The sequence below is a fragment of the Spodoptera frugiperda genome, chromosome 6 (genome assembly GCF_023101765.2).
Source record: "Spodoptera frugiperda isolate SF20-4 chromosome 6, AGI-APGP_CSIRO_Sfru_2.0, whole genome shotgun sequence".
NCBI classification, from domain to species: domain Eukaryota; kingdom Metazoa; phylum Arthropoda; class Insecta; order Lepidoptera; family Noctuidae; genus Spodoptera; species Spodoptera frugiperda.
Genome location: NC_064217.1, coordinates 960385 through 980272, shown reverse-complemented (window position 1 = coordinate 980272; position 19888 = coordinate 960385). Strand labels below are relative to the sequence as shown.

Genomic DNA, 19888 nt, shown 5'->3' with positions numbered 1-19888 from the left:
CCACGCAATGTTTAATGTGAAATCTGTCTACTTCATTCAATCCAATACTAAATTAACTGTTTAATCTCGGTTGTAAAAGAAGTTATAGAAGGGCAATGTGGTAAAAATTTATATATTTTATGTTGTTTTGTAAGGGCGAAAAAAGTTCCGTAGCCAAATGGCAAAAAACGGAACCCTTATACAACGTGTAACAAAAAGGGGGTATACATATCAATTGCACGGTTTCTAGATAACATAACAAACGATACGGGAAGGGTTTTTTAAACGTATGTTTTCATGGTACCAAGTTATTAATTTTTCAAATCGCGCCGCCGCAGGAGTCAAAATTGGGTAGACAGGTACTAGGCGATCAGAATGACAGAAGAAATGTTCCGTAGTATTCGCGAGTGATCCCTGTAGTGTTGTGACATGTTTGTATGATTAGAAATCAAGAACCATGCTATACCAAGTATTTTGGTACAATTTTTTTTTAAACGTATTTTAAGCTGAAACTTCGTGTAGAGATTCTATTCAACCTGTATTCATCAGGGTTTCTTGATGTATATGGGTATTTTGTTACACGCTGTAGATACGTCATGTCTGTCTGTCCGTCCGTCCGTCCGTATGTCACAGCCATTTATTTCCGAAACTGTTGGGCCTACATAGTTGAAACTTTGTAGGTTGATGTATTCTGGCAACCACTATTCGAATTTTGAATAAATATTAATAAATTAAAAAATTAAAGCGTGATTGATGGACAAACCTCTAAACATCCAAACAAACAAACTTTTACATTTATAATAGCGACTTTGTTTTATACTTGTTGTGATGTTAGAATGGACCTTCTGTTAGTTACATGTGTATTAGGGAAGTCGTTAGATAAAATTTATTACAGCAATAATTAATATCGTATCAATCAAGTGCTTATAACGGCTGTTATTTAAGATCCACTGATGAAATTGTACCTTATGAGCTTGGTGTATTTACAGCTTTAGAGAGGAATACAACTGAGAGGATTGAATACCAGACACAGGCCCTGTCTTGCACATGCTGAACTGGTCCCATTTCACCGCAGACTTGGGACATTATAAAATCTCATGTATTTACAAATATTTGTGTAAACTATACATGCCACTTGTTTATTTAGCGTGTGGAATATTTTTTTCTCTTTCTTTCTTCTTTCAACTCAAACTTAGAAAATGCATTTTGTAATTAAAAATAATTTGATGAGAGGAGGAGAGATTAAAAAAGAATTTGACTAGTTAGACACTTAAATAGGATTTTACAGATTATATTGGTCAATGGCAAGTATAGTTGAAAATATATTCGAAACAACAGATAAAACAATGTAATAAGAATGTAGCGGTGACGATAATAAATATTTCCATTGCGAACAGTTAGTTTCAGTCACGAGAAAAGTGCTAATACATTTTTAGGTAAAGGACTTTTGTTTTAGCATATATGCACATGTATCACATGAACGAGAACGTTATTAAATTAGCACCTTCTTACACCACCAATCATATTCATTGGTGTACACATAGCTTAGTGTGGTGGAAACGAACTCAGCTAAGCTATGTTTTTTATATGGAAAGATACGTGTAATGGATGTGTGCTATGGATGGTTTCCCTACTATCAATACATCGCATATTCGAGCTGCGCATCTTCCTCGCACAGCTACTCTACTCGCATGGTGGCATCTACTGGCAGCTACAGAAGATTTATTAATGCATAAATTATAATTTCCTTATAAAATATTGTGGTATGTAACATCGATATTTTGAGACCATTTAGACCACCCACGAATTGGTCACTTTCCAACGGATTTTGAGCAAGTCTACCAGAGCTAACGCGAGTGGTTTCCGCCAATTACGTTCGTCGAATATCGACATTGCGTTATGCGGCTTACAGCTGCATGGAGGCTTAATATCGGAGCCCAGTTCCTATCAGCCACACAAAGCCTGCAATGCCGTAAAATAGAAGTGTGTTTGATACTGTTGCAACTTTAATTAAACTTGCTGGAATAAGGCTTCTAGTTTTATCGGGGCTCTGTGAATACTGCTATCTTTATATGCAAAATGTAACAAAGTGGGGCAGCTCTTTCTCTATTACCTACATGGGGCGTCTACTGGTGAAAATTGGAAGTTATGTTGTATGAATGCGTCTCTATTTAATCTTTCAGGGTATAAAATGTGTTATAGTCATACTATAATGTTGTGTATGTATGATTTAATTTTACGTAAACAGGAGTATGTTTCTATCCGGTGCTAAATAGTTTTTACAACTAGATTTATAGTAGCTAAATAAGAATTCTAAACTATAATATATACATGTGTTACTAAGTGCTAATCTCGAAAACAGCTGAATCGATGTCGGTAATTATATTTTTTGTTGGGATTATTATTTTTAGGCAAAGGTTCTTATGTAAGAAAAAAAAAAATAAGATGCAGAGCAACAATATTTTTATTCAGGAATGAAAATGAGTAAAATACAGCAAAGCTGATCTCATAAACTTATCATATGCTAGGATAAACTAGACCTGCAGCGGGCAGTAAGCACCGTCCATTAAATACTGTTTTATCATTCTGCCGTACTTGCAATTTTATAGCATGGCCTCTCTAAGCAAACATAAAATCATGTGTAAAACCTCTTTACGGGTGGATACGTGCACTGGTGCAGGAATAATTCCAATGGACATTTACGATGTGCCTCTCTGAACTATTTTTCTTGATTTATTCTAGTGTTGGATGGTAAGAAGCTGATGAATTATGCTTTGTTTATTTGTCTTCTGACTTCTTGTAATTTTAATTGAGTTCTAGATTGTGTCTGAGGGCTTTTAAATGTTCCTTTTTATTTATACTCTTTTACAATTAGTATTAGATGAATAAGAAAACTTCATTCAATTTTTTCATCTTGTTTCTTATTCTGACTGAAAGAGACTGGGCGACGGAGACTTACGACACAGGGAATCCTAGTAAGAGGGTTTAGGACCATATAAAACTGTAAACTAAAGTCTTTATCTTTAAACGTATTTTAATTTTATTTCTTCCAAAACGTTGAGATAGTTTCATGGAAATAATATCGTATATTTTCGTTTAGAAAAATGGTTCTTTTCCAAATACCACACACACAAACAGCTCATCCGGAAATTGCGGATCATACAAATATTTGTTTTGTGCGGGAATTGAACACGTGACATGTAACATGTAACCCCTCAGTCGATTATATCATTCCGTATTGTTTACTTTTTTTAATGTAGGCATGGTCTAATGTGTTTGAGGAATATTCCGAGGATGATATGCTTAATGTAATCTTTTATACTTACCAGTTATAATAAAGCTGAAGAGTTTATTAGGTTATTTTAACGAGTTAATCTCTGAAACTACTGGTCTGAATTCAATCACACTTTTTGTGTTCGTCCATTTATCGAGGAAGGATATATTCGTAGGATATTTAACATGCTGCGGACTGCCTAACGGGTTTTTAGTCAGTAAGAGTATGACACTCACTTTCCCCTCGCCAAAAAAAGGCTATTAAACATCACGTTACGACCATTAGGCGCTGAGCAAAGCGAGTGAAACCGCGTGGGAATAGCAGTTAGATAATTTCGATTAAATAGACAATAGCAATAGCCATACATCATAATAATTGTCATTATCATCATCACATCAGCGACTAGACGTCTCCTGCCGAAAATAGGCCTCCCACAATGATTTCCAGATTGGAAGCGACCTACCTACATCTGGCAGTTCCTTTCAATAATTATCATATATCTTCGAAGGTTCATAAAAGAAAACATCTGTATTCTCTAATGTATTTCTACCTGTTATTAGGTATGATGTTGCGTAGTGTAGCTGTTTCCAACTATATAAACGTCAGTTCCATCAATAAATAATGTCGATAAAGGCGAAGTATTCGAGTTCAAACACGAGTAAACGTGTCAAATATTATTTCAGTGATCCAGGCCAGGACACTATGGAGTTATTTATAAACAAATTGATGTTTATTTTTATATATTATTTTTTTAACACGAAATTCCACAGTTCTGAGGGTTCTTGCTTACGTTTAGTGTATTGGGTTAAAGTAGATTGACAGTTTAGTAGTTTGTAGTACGTAGGTGACGTTGTTATATTGATTTAAATGTAGGTTAGTGGTGGCTGTTACCTACTGAATTCTACGGAAGAATGTATGTAGAATATACCTAAGATATTTTGCATTTCATTTCTAAAATATTTAAAGTCAAAGTCAAAGTATTTATTTCAATTCGTCCTTAATTAAGTGCTCTACACACTAGAAAGGTTATTGAATTGTCTGTCAGTCTGACTGTCAGTGAAGTTAGCTCGTTCCAAATTGTAGCTTCGAATGGAGAACGGAAGAAAATTCGCTTATGAAGTCAAACGACAGCTGCTATTTTCGCCTACTTATCTGATTGTAGACAATCTACAGAATGAAACCACTATATTAGACACCAACGTGAACAAAAAGCCACAAGTAACTATAAAATATCTTTTAACTACAAAACACAAATGCTTAGTATACATAAAACCCTTTCAGCAACAAATTAGTTGTATACAGCTTTATTTTAACGAGTAAATCTACGCGATTGTCCGTAACGACTGTGCATTGTGCTAGACTCGTGTAGATACTTAAAGATGGCTGCATTAGTACATAACGATTCATTGTTAGTTTATTCGCTCTTCATTGTATTTTCATCTTAATGCCTTAGTTATTTGATTTACTTATGGATTGTTGTTATCATAAAAGATTTTATCGAACATGGTCTGTTACTCTTAGTATGAGGTTGCTTTACTTTTCAAGTAATCGAAACGAGAGCGCGTTCGGCGCTCTAATTGATCGGCTCGAATAAACCGACCAATCAGAGCGCCTGACGCGTTATCGTTTCGATCTCCTTAAACTTAAAACTAACTTGTACTAAGGGTACTGGTCTATGGATTACGTTTATAGGATGTACTCAATAAAATAATCGTACTTTCATTTTCATTAATTGGACGATATACTTACATATTTTCTTAGCTGATTTTTGAGAAATTTCTACTGTTTTAACGCAATTTGATGACGTCACAAATAGCCATGTTCTACAAAATTCATAGATATTTCGATAGAACTATTTGATTAGTTGGAAATTACCGTATTTACTCGTATGAACTTAATCTTCTGACAAAATAAATTGTTCAAGTCCCTCAATTTCGAATTCAATTCTGATATTTTTGTAGTAAATAATAAGAGATGACTTTGATAAATTTTATCTTTAGTGTTTTGTTTACAATACTGTCTGTGTTTTCTATTGCAGAGTTTGATGTTTTTGCCCTGTTTAGTTCGTTTACACGCTATTTTGTTTAGTCTAAAATACGAGGATCGTAAAATGTTCGATGAGTCTAGAGCCCAGACCGTAAACTAATTAGGTTTAGATACACAAACTACTCCACGGCAATTTAGATTAAAGTAAAGCTATTTAGTTTTAGCATTTGGTTTTCTTTTCGAGTTTATACTGGCGTGAGTTTTTTTTTTGTACAGAATTTAATAGTCGAATTAAATATTTTAATCAAGGATTACTATGATTGATCTCTCTGTCAGCCCATAAGTTGATCAAATTTCAAAGAATACACACACACATACATGATAAAGAATGTCACATTTGAAGTTGTAGATACACGTTCCACATTCAAATTAAAAATGCTTTGAATGACCGCCTGCTTTTGAAAAAAAGAAAAACGTTTTTTTTTTTAAATTTACGTTATGATACAGAACTATTCGAAATAGTGATCGTGTTCTTCTTATTGAAGAATTAATTAATTTAAATTATTTTTCAATGTCTAAATATAATTTTGGCTTTCAAAACAAACAACAAACTTCATAATGACTTCCAGAAAATCATTTTTTCATCTTTTTGTTTACCTTTTTTTACATATTATCTAGTTATTAATAAATTATAAAAATGTTATTGTCTGCGCAAGTAACGATATTTTCAGTACAAAATTAAGAATTTAACTTATATCTTACTTGTATTTTCTAGAAATAAGTGTACTTACTTGATAAACAGTAGAATGCCAGTCTTCTCGATTTGTCTGAAGATACCCTTCCATGATGCCAGCATGCAGTACTGTTGTTTCGTGGTGAGAGGTGATCGAGGGTCTGCCGGCGGTGGTGGGCGGTCCAAAGCATCATGGTTGTTGAATTCTGATGATGCTAACTTACTTAGTTCACAACCCATGATTTAAAAATAATATATTAAAAGACACTAAAAAACAAATGACACTTTTATTCACTATTTTTTTTTCGTCACACGCAAACTTTTCTTCTGTTTCTGTCAGATTTGAATATAGAATTTGGTTGTTTTTTTTATTTTATGGTTAGTTGCCAGTCACTTTTTTTTTATTAGAGTTTTTATTTGACAAACCTTTTTGGTTACTTTTTATTTTTTCTTATTTTTTAATGTCTTGTTTTTAATGTCACGTATTTTTGTTACAGTTTTTACAATATTTTATTCAATTTTTTTACACTTTTAATTTTTTTTGCTTGATTTTTTTTTGTTGTAACTGCAACTGTTTCACATAGTGATGTCGTAGAGATACGAAGTTGGACTGTTTATCAGTTTGTTTCAACGTAATTGATATATCACGCGGTTAACATTAACGACTCCCAGTTAAGACTATCGGATACCAACACCGGTGCGAGTATTCAAAATCGCTCTTCGAAATCAAATGCAATAAATTTGTTTGTGCGTTCTAAAATTAGAAAAAAAATATCGTGCGTCTGAGCGTAGTAGGCACCTACTCGATAGCGTGTATAGTTGTGGTGATGTGATATCTCCACACAAAAAGTATACTAACGAGGAAAACGATCAGAATTTCCCCTTTCCTTTTATATTTCGATTTATTTTAATTAATTAGCGAAATGTAAAAGCCCACACTATTATTATAAATAAATCTCGACGGAAAATTGTATATAGGTAGTTTTATTCAACCAGTTAATAATATCATAATAATATGATATCAAAAACAGATTCACAATCTAAAACATAAATAAATAATTAGTTACTCTCAAACTATCAAACACTGCGCACTATTAAATATCAATTAGAACCACTAAAACTCATTATATCGATAATAACGACGTTTAGTTATTTTCCACGGCACAAGAATAAATAAACTAAAATATAAAATAAATAACGCGTTTATTTTCACTAGTTTAACGTCAGCGGTACATTTCACGACTGAGGCATAATGATACGTTTTAGTGATGGGAAAAAGGTTACTTCCTGTTATAATAAATTAATCATACTAACTTCTACTTACGGCTTTGCCTGCGATACCGAAAAGTAGTTAAATGATAGTATAAAGTCAATTATTTGTTTGATACAGACCAGGAAGGCACTTTTGAAAGTCAAAGCAAATATAATAATCCTCCTCTAGTACTCTAGTGAAGCTATTTACTCGTTCCAAAGGTTTCTGTGGAGAAAAACGAGCAAGAAACTCCATAGGTTACTCTTTTTTATACACTAAATAAAATAAGTATTATTCTAGACTGAAATCTGTTTGTGTAAAAAAAATATCCAGATCCGTTCAGTAGTTTTTGCGTGAAATAGTATCAAATATGCATAACAATTTTTTGCAATTATGATATGAGTAATGAGCAGAATAGATCAATTAAAACACAGTCATATTGCTTTTGTAATTAAATGTAATATTAATAATACTTCTTATCTCTTATTATAAATATTTTTCCTAGTACTCTATTTGTGTTTTAATTATATATCTATTTGAAATATGTTTCCTTGGTAGGTACCTCCTTTTTAATTAGAATTATGTGTTATTTTTAAAGATTGAACAACTAACTACAAGCATAATCACACTTATATTATAGATGTGAAAGTTTATTTGTTTGTATGTTTGTCTTTCCATCACTCTGAAACTACTGAACGGATTTTGATAAAATTTGGTATACAGACAGGGTATGAGCTGACTTAAATGATAGCATACCCTTTATCCACGGGAACATGGGCGAAACCGCTGGCAGAAGCTGCTATACATCATATATTATCTTCCAAAGCAGAAAAAATGTCCATACCTTTATATCCACAAAAATTCCCCCTCAAATCATCCGCGGTAACAATCCATAAAAACATATATTATGTAGGTAAGTAGAACCTTCGTAATTCAAGGACCTACTAACACAGTTTTTATCTTCCAGTCAGGGATACTTCGTCGGCCCCTCAAATCCAATTTGAAGATGAAAGTAACGGAAACGACACGTGTACGAGACGACAACGATTTTGGGCCGAATTGCCTCATGTGATGCTCAAGTGTGGCACTACTATCCGGTTTCCGTGACGGTTTTTTCCCGTTACCATGGAATGTTACACCAACAAACCATGGTATTGATATTTTTACATGTTTCCCTATCTTTTTTTTTTTTTGGTAAAATTATTGTAATTTTTTTGCTTGATATCGGTTTTGTTGCTAAACGGAGATGAATAATGGGCAATGGGTCAATTGTTATTTTGGGGGCTTGGGTATGATTTTGTTACTTTTTTAATTTTATTGGGTTTTTGTAAGGTTGAACCGTAAATATTTTATTACAGGCTGGATGAATAATGCTGATATTCTAATTTTCTGAAAAGTAATATGGAGGAAAGGTAATTTCATGATAATTTTGTGACAGTTTGCTAGTCAAAATAAACATTGATACCGTTAAAATATTCAGCAAATAACTACATTGCAATAGATACCCAATAAAGTCATCCGAAACCACACTATCATCATGCAAATCGCGGATTAACCGGAACGGTACACAAAATTTGAATATCCAATAACCGGAACCAATATCAAAAATACATTCATGTCAAAATTATGAATAAATAACACATTAAAATAACAGTTCGCCGTTAATATCGATAAAAGAATTGCCCATCACTATTCAAACGAGTGACCCATACAATTGTGTCTCAGCAATTGTATGATAATGTTAGGCCCATAAACGAAATTATGGTAACTGAACGTCACTATTTTTACTTGATTAATTACTTAAGTAATATCGACCTTATGGCTTTGTGTTAGGGGTGATGTGTTATAGATGTTATCGCATGATTTGTCATGAATGGTGCTTATATGGTGGGGTGACGATATTTAGTAGTGTAGGTTATGTATTTCTTTTGTTTTATTGATGAATGCAGGCGATAAGTCATTGTCGTTTTAGGTGCACTATATTATGTTTTTGTTTGGTAGTCTATGGGCCTATGGTGTGTACACAATAGGTAATGTTTGAAGGTACTCCTGTGCTAATGTGATCTTTAGGCTATTAGTGTTAGGTGTTATTTTAGCATTTTCTATTTTATCACCTGTTTAAATTCTTATGGCGCTCTCTAGGACACATCATAAGGTCTTTATTCCTCCTAATTTTATAGTGCTGTCCAATTTTTAACAGTGACTCTTTATTTATTTTTTATAGATTTTTTTTCCACAGTCGATCCCGTCCTCCAGTTAGTAAATGATTGTTTTAATCAATGAAACGATATCACGTTTCTCTTATCAACAAAAGCAATTAAAAGCGTATAAATTTTCAAATAATATTTATTTCAAATCAAATTAACACTTAAATACATCGACCTGATACATTTTATTACATACAACACATTCATTGCTTATTTCAAAATTCATTTATAAATACAACTTATTTACTTTTATATAAGTACTTATTACAATAATAACGATCGTACATACAATACTTATAATGGGTTCATAACAATTTATAGGTAACTTAGAAGACATTTCATATATTTGTAGTTTTATTTCAACTTGGTACTTTAATAAATTTGTTTTTATGGTATAAACCGGAGTAGACGGATCACCTGATGGTAAGCAATCGCCGCCGCCCATGGACACCCGAAACACCAGAGGCGTTACAAGTTCGTTGCTGAACTTTTGGGGGTTAGGAATTTAAGCATTGTTGGGGAATCGGGGATTGGGAAGGAGCCTCCGGTAACCTCACTCACACAACAAAACACAACGCAAGCGTTGTTTCACGTCGGTTTTCTGTGAGGCCTTGATATCGCTCCGGTCGAGCCGTGGCAAACTGTTCAATAATAGTAGAACCTTGAGTAGTAAGTAGGATTTTTTCTTATAAACGCATCAACAATTCAAAGCTTTGGTCTTTAAGGGTATAGTAATTTAATTCAAGGAAGATAAAGACAAGATACACTGCTTACAGCCGTATTCAGAGTCAATTAATGGTTACTCAGTCCTTACTAATTGTTTCGATACAAAATCGTTATTAAGGAATAGTTTAAGTAATCAATGAAACAAAACTCTTTGTTAACCTTACCAGATAGTAACCATGGTATATAAATACATCTAATATATAAAATTCTCGTGTCACAGTTTTCTTTTGCCATACTCCTCCGAAACGGCTTGACCGATTTTGATGAAATTTTTTGTGCTTATCCGGTATCTATGAGAATCGGCCAACATCTATTTTTCATCCCCCTAAATGTTAGGGGTAGTACAACCCTAAATTTTTAAATTTTCCGCGGACGAAGTCGCGGGCAAAAGCTAGTATACATATATAATATGCGATAAACTTTGTTTATATTGTGCGAAAATTAAACAACTACAACCGTGGGCGGGTTTTAATATAAATCTTAGTATGTTTGCATGAAATTGATTGTTTTCTTTCAAACGAGATAATATTGAGAGGAGTGAGAATATGTTAGACAGGCTGAAATGTGTGTTTAACTGTTTACGTGTTTGTTTTAAGAGTGTATCGAGCGATTTTTAGTTGCGCGATAGTTGCTCGTCTGAGCTATTAGAAGCAGAAGTACACATTTATAAATAATAATTATCCATTACTGCTTGTCTCAAAATTTCGGGCACAAATCTAACTTCTGTGGTAGTTCCCAAATGCAATTGGTTGAATCACCAAAATGGGATTATTCGTGTGATCAATCTGGCTCTTTTGCGATATAGATATTTAATAGTAATTATGTATCTCATTGAAAATAATGATATTCAAATTGTATTCTTTTGTTATTTTCAATGAAACCCAATTACTTTGATTGCTTGTACATACATATTGTAAAGTTTGAAGCATGCCCATCAATAAAGTCGCGATACAAATCCTTTTAAGTAACTCATAAGCATGATTTATTTAAACAAATCTGTTGATTCCGCTATTAAAACACAAAAAATAAGATATATAAAAGTCTTTAACTAGTTTTATTAACCAAGATTGATAAACCAATTCAGTGGTGCGCCTTGAACGTTGCGTGAGGGCATCGCAACGCGACCTGAGGTCTAGACGGACCACCGAATTGTGGTCGTATCGCGACTAAATCGATTTTATTTAGATGCTATTTTTAAATGAATCTTTCGCATCATATCTTTTAACCTGTAGAATGCTGGAGTGCAGGGGAATTAGTTTGCTATTACAATTGTATCAGAATGGTCGATTATAGCAGACTAAGGCCCCTGATCTGCGTGAGACACAATGAGCTTTACATTGTGTGTCATATACTCGCAGAAGGTCGATGAACTTAATTAAAATCGTCTTCCAGTTCAGATACCTTTTTTTAATGGGTTTTGTGAGAGCGAGTGTCTCACCTCACCCAAGGTGGGAAGGGCTACTCTTTTGCCTCAACTAAGGCGGGAAGAGAAATTGAAAGGATTTCTCTCCTTAAAAAAAGTTGTGTGGTTCGGCAGCCGATCTTACTTTGTTAGATTACTACTTCTAGTAGAAAGAGTATATTTGTTTTCATCAAAATAGTTCAGACAGAGACGGTTAATCTATATTCTGCTCAATTCTGCGGCTTATATTTATTTTGGCGAGTCTATGTATAAGTATTCTGCCAAAATAGACTCAGGCGCAGGTATTTTTGCGTATCACGGCGCGTAGTTTATTCGACGTCATAATTAAAATAAAAAGCAAAGCTTTTTAATTCGGTTACTCTGAGTACTCTGAGTACGGTAGTAATTTCGCCACCAAAAATTTTCTCTGTTTTCCTGCTTTTCTCTAGAATTTTTGATTTTTCTTTGCTATAAACCCCATGGAACCCGAGAACCTTTCCGACGAATGCAAAACCGTGGAAATCGTTAGTTTAGTTTAAATTCTTGAGCGTCAGGTAAGAAAAGCCGACTAATTTAAATGTTATAGATTTTACCCAAGACGTGCCAAGACATCTAGAATACCCAAGGAATATCATATTGGAATAATTAATCAAATTCAATAAACACCAATCCCAAATTGAAATCTATAATTTCGTAACAAGCCTTGTTTATTACCGAGACTAATCAAATAAATCAAGACGCCATATTACCTTTGAATATCCAATACAACTCGTAGAGGACCAATTAATGGAAGGGCGTTCCAACATAATTTAATATAGCCTAATTATGTTAGGTAATTATTACTCGTAGTTGGGTCTAATTTGTATTGTGAATATTAATTTTGGAACTGTATTTGTGTCGATATCCTGGTTTGTTATGTATGTAGAGGTAGCCATTACCTAGATATGTGGAAGAGTATTGGATTGTTAGTAGTTTTGATAATTAATTATTATGTTATCGACTTACTCACATAATTGTTTGACGAGGAGGTCTCACGAAAGTTGTAATAAAATTATAGTTTTCATAATGATGATGATGATGTTCGACTCCATATTACCAAGGTAAGTTCACCAAAGCATTCGTGGTAATCCTGCAGTGTTAAGTAACGCAAGCTGTGTGTGTGTGTGTGTGTTCAGCATCACTATACCGATAAATCGTAACGACTTATCGTGCCAACATGAAGCAACAACACGTTGTCTGCCGCCTCATGTCGCCCGCTTCCAACTTGTACCTTAAGATTCCCGGTCTAGAAATGTTCCTATCATTATGTATATCTTTCCATTACAACCTCAAAATTCACATATGTACTCGAAATACATAATGAGGTAGCGTGCTTTACATTGTTCTATGTAATTAAGTACGTGAACATAATGATACGTCATGTACAACCAACGAATATCATCCCTAATTAGTGTATTTGCCGCAAGCTGTGTACCTTTACCTTTATAGAATAATTTCCCTTGATAATATTATAGATGGTAAAAAACCCTTCGTATTAATTCGTTGGTTTGAACTGTATTACAATTTACAATACGTATGATTTAAGAGATATTTTTAAAATGAGAATGCTAAAAAAATTAAACTGTTTTTTACAACGTCCAAAATATTATATCGCCCATATCCCAATCACCCACAGGTTTTTTTTTTGTTTTAGACAATAGAAGTCAGAATTCACCATTTGTCATATTTGTGAATTATGAATATCCAAGTTGAAATAAAACGGACAAATCTAATGAAGTTTACAAGGAAAAGTTTTCATGTAGAATTATTTCAGTACAGAATTGACTACCAACACGAATAAATGCCGAAGTTTTTTAAACATTTCAACGGAAATATTCAAATTTTTATAAAAAAGATGACGACTTATACATTCCGGAGAATTACAAGTTTTATTTATTTATACATTCATATGAAATTTATATAAACGAACATTTCAAGTACTAGAAGGTACTTTTATAAGATAGTTTCAGAAAATATATTTCATAGAGTGGTACTTTATAATATGTTGTTCAGTTTTTGTGCTTATAAGACATATTCTATAGAGATTATAATAATTAGTAAAAAAATATTAAAAGTTGATACACTAGTAGATATTAGACTGTAATGTGCTTCATTTTCACTTTGGAAATTTAAATATAATTTAAACAAAATCTTCCGTGTGATTATAACATATATAACATTTTCGGTTAAATTATATAACAGTTTTAAAATTATTTAACTTAATACTTAGTCTAAGTATTACAACATTCACGCACGGAAGACGCAATTTAACAGTAATTATGCCGAATTATTAATTGTTTAAACAATAAAACATACGACGGTTGGTCCAGCCAACAGTAAGGACGTCAAGAAGAATATCATTATAAATAAATAATTATTTAACATTAAATTAGTACTAACAAGCGTTTTGCGACATTTAAAAAAGTTATTTGGTTTAAAATTCCTTAATTTAACACACATATTTTTTACTATTTTATCTACATCTTGTTCCTATATTAAAATTATTTTGCTATTCGAAAAAGCGCTCTAATACTCAGTTATGTTCCCGTACTGAACAGTTAGTCCCAATTAATTTACCAGTCTAAATACAGACGAGCGAAAAAGAACAGTGACAACTATACACAATTATAGAATTATTCACATTATACACATAATTCACGATGCATTTTGTAAACGTCTGTACACTTCACTTTTTAAAATCTCGTTTTAAATTGACATTAATTTTTGATAGTGGCGTTTTAGCTTCGAATTTGGAATGGTGGTTCCAATTTAAAATTTTCAACATGGCGGCTGCTAGTCGTTTTTTTTTTATTTTCGTTAAAACTGACTTGTGTTTTTCCTTCAAGCGCTCAGTTCACTTTTGTTTTTTATTTTGTTTCTGTACATAGCTGAGCTCACGTAGGATGCTTGCCAGCAGCCTCATATCCTTCTATGAGTGTTTCTAGTATAAACTTGATGGTAATTTTGTAGATATTCTCCACGTTGGGTGTGTAACGGTCGCCCAAGGTCGACTCCACAGCTGCTAGGAACGGTGCTTCGATTTTCTGTGGAAGAAAAAGCTGCCGTTAATATGTGTAAAAGTATTATCTATTATCAATAAACATAGGTTATTACAAGATTGACGGAACAAGGGCGATACGTGTGTTGTTGGATACGAAACAATTCGATATCTGTGCCTACACATCAAAGTGTTATAACATTTCAATTTCATATTGTGTCAAATGTCAAGCTTGTCAGGTTCCAACGGAACCGCCAAGGATCTAAAATATCCCACGAGTAATTTTACACCTGCAACCCTTTCTACCCTTTGACACAAGACACAAATATTTCAGAAACAATTGTCCTTCGCACTTTTTCGACCGAAATATTTCCCCTTTTTTGTACCGAAAATTCCTTGAACCCTAAAAAGTATTTGTTTAATAGGAAAAATGTTTAATCCTAGCCAATATTGACAACCCTAAATAGATTCATGGATGATTTAAACCCGGATAAGTCAAAGGGTTGAAAAGCATTTATAATAGGAAATGAGGGGCTCGGGCCAGTTTCCGTGTGACAGATATAGTTGGACATATCAACGAGTAGGAAAGCGCAAAAAACTTATTCATCATATTTAAGATACCAATTTTTTTTAGGAGATTTGTTAGGTATGTATTTCTCTCATTCTGTGTATCACATTGAGCAAATGTTTGAAATAAGAAATAACTCGAAACTCGAATGAAATTTAGAGTCAGTATATATGGTTGCTATTGCTATCATGTTTTTTTTAAGATTAAGCGTGCTTTTCCACCAGTTATGTGCTATGCTATGCTGTTGTGGATGCGTTTAGCTTCCTCCAATCATATTAATTGGTACAATGTATGTATCGGTCTAATCACTTTTTAAGAATAATCTCATCTTATTAAAGCTTAATTTTGCTAGTCATCAGACTGTCTGTTACACATCAGTGTAACAGACGAGTGTAGATTCTAAAGAATAGCAAAATCAGTCGACAAGTTTTACTAATTTCTTCATACACATGTTGAAAATTGATAATTTGGTACTTCTGTATTTCCATCATATTTGGCATTCAGTTTCATTTTGTGATACCTACTGATAGTTTACTCGAAGGCCGTCAGAAATAGCGTAATTTAAAGTTTTTGGGTAGACTTTAATCCACAGCTGGGTGCGGTTAGCATATCATTGAAATTGGATGAAGGAATGGTATAGAGGGTGGCGTTTTATGACCACATTCGAAAGGTCGATCTCGCTAGAGTGGCAAATATGACTCTTTGATGTCCACATTTTGTAGTTGATAACATTGAAGTGCGTCATCTGAGCTTGGAGTAATATTTTTTATGTAGGTACAAGTCATTTCGAAAATGGAAAGAAAGAAATAACACATTTACTGCCTTGTTGGCCGAGTGGTTGCTAGTGCGACTACCGGGCAAGGGCTCAGGTTCGGCTTTTTTCGGTTTTTCGAAAATTTGTCAGTAGTAGCACGGAACCTGGAACAGGTTTATGGCAATAGGTTCGCCTCCTATTATAAGGAGACAAGACTTACAATATAAATTATGAAATGTGGCTGAATATTGTAGCAGTGGCATTACGTGCCATAATGCCTACCCCTTCGGTATTTATTTAGTAAGCCAGAAATGTTTGCACAAAACGAAATAAGTACTTAGCTTTGTTCGTGAATATTGTTTTAAACAACAAAGGCTTGCTTGTATTAACCCCGCTTAAATAAAACAATAACAAACTCAATTACGATAGAATTAAATCAATTAATATTACTCGTATATATACCGAAAAATTGGAAACTTTCATTATTGAAACTGGCCAATGAAAGGTACAGCTTGACAGTTGAAAATAAATGAAATCGAGTTTACAAATAAAATTATTCGAGAGATCGGAATTTTCAATTTATAGGTACTATCAGAATTTGATGAATGATACTCTCTGGGGTTAAAACCTGATAGTAATACATTGGAAGGTTAATACCTGATCCTGGATTAAATATGAATCTATCGCTTTGTGGTGAGGCTAAATTATTAATGAAGTAAGGTGTTCTGTGATACGGGATGAGAAACATATCTGTGTGTGTCTTTGTACCTCTATTATTCGCGAATTCCAATAATAGCTGTAAGATAATAGCCCATCTGTCGTGTCTACTACCTTTACTTCATGAAAACAACTATTTAACAGTTCTATGGCATGTTAAAGTATCACAAAATCGACAACAGTTATTGCCGTGTTGTGATATTGCGACAACAGAGGACGTAGGTAGTACAAGTTTGTTTTACGTTTAATGAGATTGAAACAAAACGCGCATTCGGCGCTCTGATTGGTTGGTTGGAGCCGTGCAATCAACGTAAAGTAAACAGCTCCGTTTTTGAAATTAAACGAAAAATTTCATAGCAGGTGGAAGTATTACAAATTTCATAATAATTCTTATACAAACTTTAACATATAATTGTATTATATGTTTAAAGTTACATGTATTTATTTTCAACAAAACCCTCGAAGTGTAGGTAATGTATCATTGTTTACTCCTCCCTGTTTACAATCTCTTTGCAGTCATATCACTCGAGTATTAAATAATAAGGTTTACGACACAGAACTCGTGTAACCTTCGTTCCAAAAATATGATTCGCACTTTCAATAAATTCGACGACACCCGAAATGGAATCCAACCATGATTGGTTTTATTGGAATTTTGTAATGGAGTGTATTCAACCTCGAGGCTGTTGGTTTTACCGTTAAACCCATTTTGTAAACCTAGCCCCTTCAGTATTCATAGCATTAATTAAAAGTTTTAAAGCTCTTTGTGATATTCTCTCTTCGTTAAGGTATAAAGGTACCTTTCGAACGCTGAGCCTAATTAGGATTTTCTATTGTGTCATGCTGACGTTGAAAAATATACGTTACCATCAAAAACTTAAGTAAGATATTGGTATGATTTGTTTAGTGATTCTATTTTTAAGTTTGCGTACAAAACATAAGATTTTACTGATAGCAATGTTAATTATTATGTTATTAGTTAACTTCCATAACTGTTTGACAAGGAACTCGACTAGTTTCAAGCCATGCTAGAGGCTCAAATTAATGAGTAGCATTTAGGACACACGACGCGGCCATTATCACGCTGCTACTGTAATTAATTTTGTATGTCTCACGAAAGTTATAATAAGATAACAATGTTTAAGTGGAATTAAAGATTATTTTTATGAGATTGGGTAATGCCGAGGCTAATCCTCTGTAGGTCTAGTGTATCATCACTAATATCACCCAACACACTTCAAAACAAACAAAAAGAATACTCACCCAAAAATATTCGACCTTGAATCCAGGTATTCTTCTGTGGCTAGCCCCAACTTGGTGTATATAGCCGAAGAAGTTGTCCAGGTCATCCAGACCCTTGATACCTTCATCCAAGGTGTTCATCACATTGTTGGCGTGTTCTGCAAGCTCCATGGAGTTGATTTGTTCCTCCTTCGTCCGGCATTGGCGGAATTTTTCAAACATGTTTAGTAGATCTTGGTTTTCCTCGAATAATCTGGGGAAGAAAAGAGGTTCGTCAAAATTGGGTAGTGAAGGCTGTAGGGTCGTGTCTAATCTTGATGGTCGTGGGGTAGTTTCTGGGTAGGAAACCCTTTGGGATGTTTTTATATTTATTTTGCTTATGGTGTGTATTTTGAAATGATGGACTAGATACTTTTTATTAAAAACATAAAAACACAGTTTTACAGAATACAATTAAAATTATTTTTACGAATGTAAGTTTTAAAACATTTGACAATCCTTTTTACTTTAAATCATACCATCCTATAGTTATTAATCGATATATGTCCCTATGTGGACATTTTCCCGACATATACAAGTACAAAACACAAATAATCCCAAAGAAAAATAAAATCAAATATCCTTCTTTAGAATCCTATTTCCACAAATAGAAGAAAATTGGTCTGGAATCCAGATTGGAATGAGTGTAACGTTCCATAAAGGCGACTATGTAAGGCTCCATCCTATATTCTTAAAGAGCGGACTGGCTTCAACGTAATCTGTTAAAAATAAACGTTGTACGTGCAATAACCTGGCCGTCCGTGTGCACATTGCCTAAGGCTTCATACACAAGAGGAGTTTAAGAAGAAATATATTCAGAATTATGGCTTTTAAAGTGGATCAGAGATGATTAAAGTGTCGTGGTTAAAAAAGCATGTTTATAACGTTACTGAAATATTTAGTCATGCTGCGTGTGTTGAAGGCTTAAATATTTAATTTGTAATTTAATTTTGTAGTGGATTAGCACATTTTTTAAGTTCTAAAGCTGGTAAACGAGTATCGACGGATCACCTGACGGTAAGCAGTAGCCGCCGCCAATGGACACTAGAGGCGTCACAAGTGCGTTGTCTGCCCTTTGGTGGTTAGAAATTTAATGATGAGAAGATTGATATGGAGGCCATTGGGTGCCCGGTAATCTTACACGACGTAAGCGTTGTTTCACGACGGTTTTCTGTAAGCCGTGGTATATTACTCGGTCGAGCCGACCCGTTCGTGCCAAAGTATATTCGTGCCAAACATTGTAGTAGAGTATGTTAAATGAATAGCAGATAATACATACAACTGTTAAAATCATGTGTAGATAGAATATACGTCACTGACACAACATAAGATCTCAAGATAACATGTTAGATAGACATTAATTCACAAAATTAACTATGTATTTACGTACACATATGCTTGTACCAATTAGATCAACTTTATCAGGCCCTCAAAGATACATATATATATATGTATGTATATCTGAGTATCCATATTTATTAGACTCCGTGGTTTTGGAGCAAACTTCATGTATATTAATGGTAATTATTCTTGACTTTGTGAGATGTAGTTGTGATTAAGGTCCGTAGGAGTTGGGAACTAGTATGTAGCGTGTGTGTGAGTATGTGTGAGTAGGCACTCTGAATAAACATAAAGGTTTATGTTAATGTGTGTGGTTTGTTGTAATTTCTTAACAAATACTGATGTTAGAATGTATTTTTATAGAACTGCGGAAAATCATTCAATAACTTCTCCCGCCTAAGGTGAAGGAAGAGAGAGTGTCAGACTCTTACTGACAAAACACCATCCCGTTCCTACTTCTATTTTTCGAGCCGGAGCCCGGTAACTCTCTACGCAGTCCGCAGCTCTGGATAGACGATAGACTTGGGTTTTCGATAAAGGCAGATAGTTAATGTTGGACTCATGTAACTTTTCGAATATTGACAAGTATGGAAGTGCTATTTTGTAGTCTATTTTGTTAGATTTTTTTTAT

The 19888-nt window shown here is 33.7% G+C and overlaps 2 protein-coding genes across 4 annotated transcripts in view; both read right to left on the bottom strand.

Moving 5' to 3' along the window:
* The window catches only part of LOC118267538 (neuroglobin), a 52548-nt gene extending 45318 nt beyond the window's left edge, over positions 1–7230 (bottom strand). Inside the window, exons 1-2 of one of the 2 annotated variants that reach the window (XM_035581593.2) lie at positions 7040–7230; positions 6031–6726 (exon numbers count right to left, since the gene is read on the bottom strand). In XM_035581593.2, coding sequence (XP_035437486.1) covers positions 6031–6212 — 182 coding nt within the window. In that variant the 5' untranslated portion in view covers positions 6213–6726; positions 7040–7230. The remainder of the gene's footprint in view (positions 1–6030; positions 6727–7039) is intronic. The other variant, XM_050694136.1, reaches the window with a different exon arrangement.
* A 2324-nt stretch (positions 7231–9554) lies between these two features.
* LOC118267539 (neuroglobin) overlaps positions 9555–19888 on the bottom strand; it is a 132527-nt gene continuing 122193 nt past the window's right edge. For both annotated transcript variants that reach the window (XM_035581594.2, XM_035581595.2), the window contains 2 exons: positions 17899–18130; positions 9555–14642 (listed from right to left, as the gene is read on the bottom strand). In XM_035581594.2, coding sequence (XP_035437487.1) covers positions 14493–14642; positions 17899–18130 — 382 coding nt within the window. In that variant the 3' untranslated portion in view covers positions 9555–14492. The remainder of the gene's footprint in view (positions 14643–17898; positions 18131–19888) is intronic.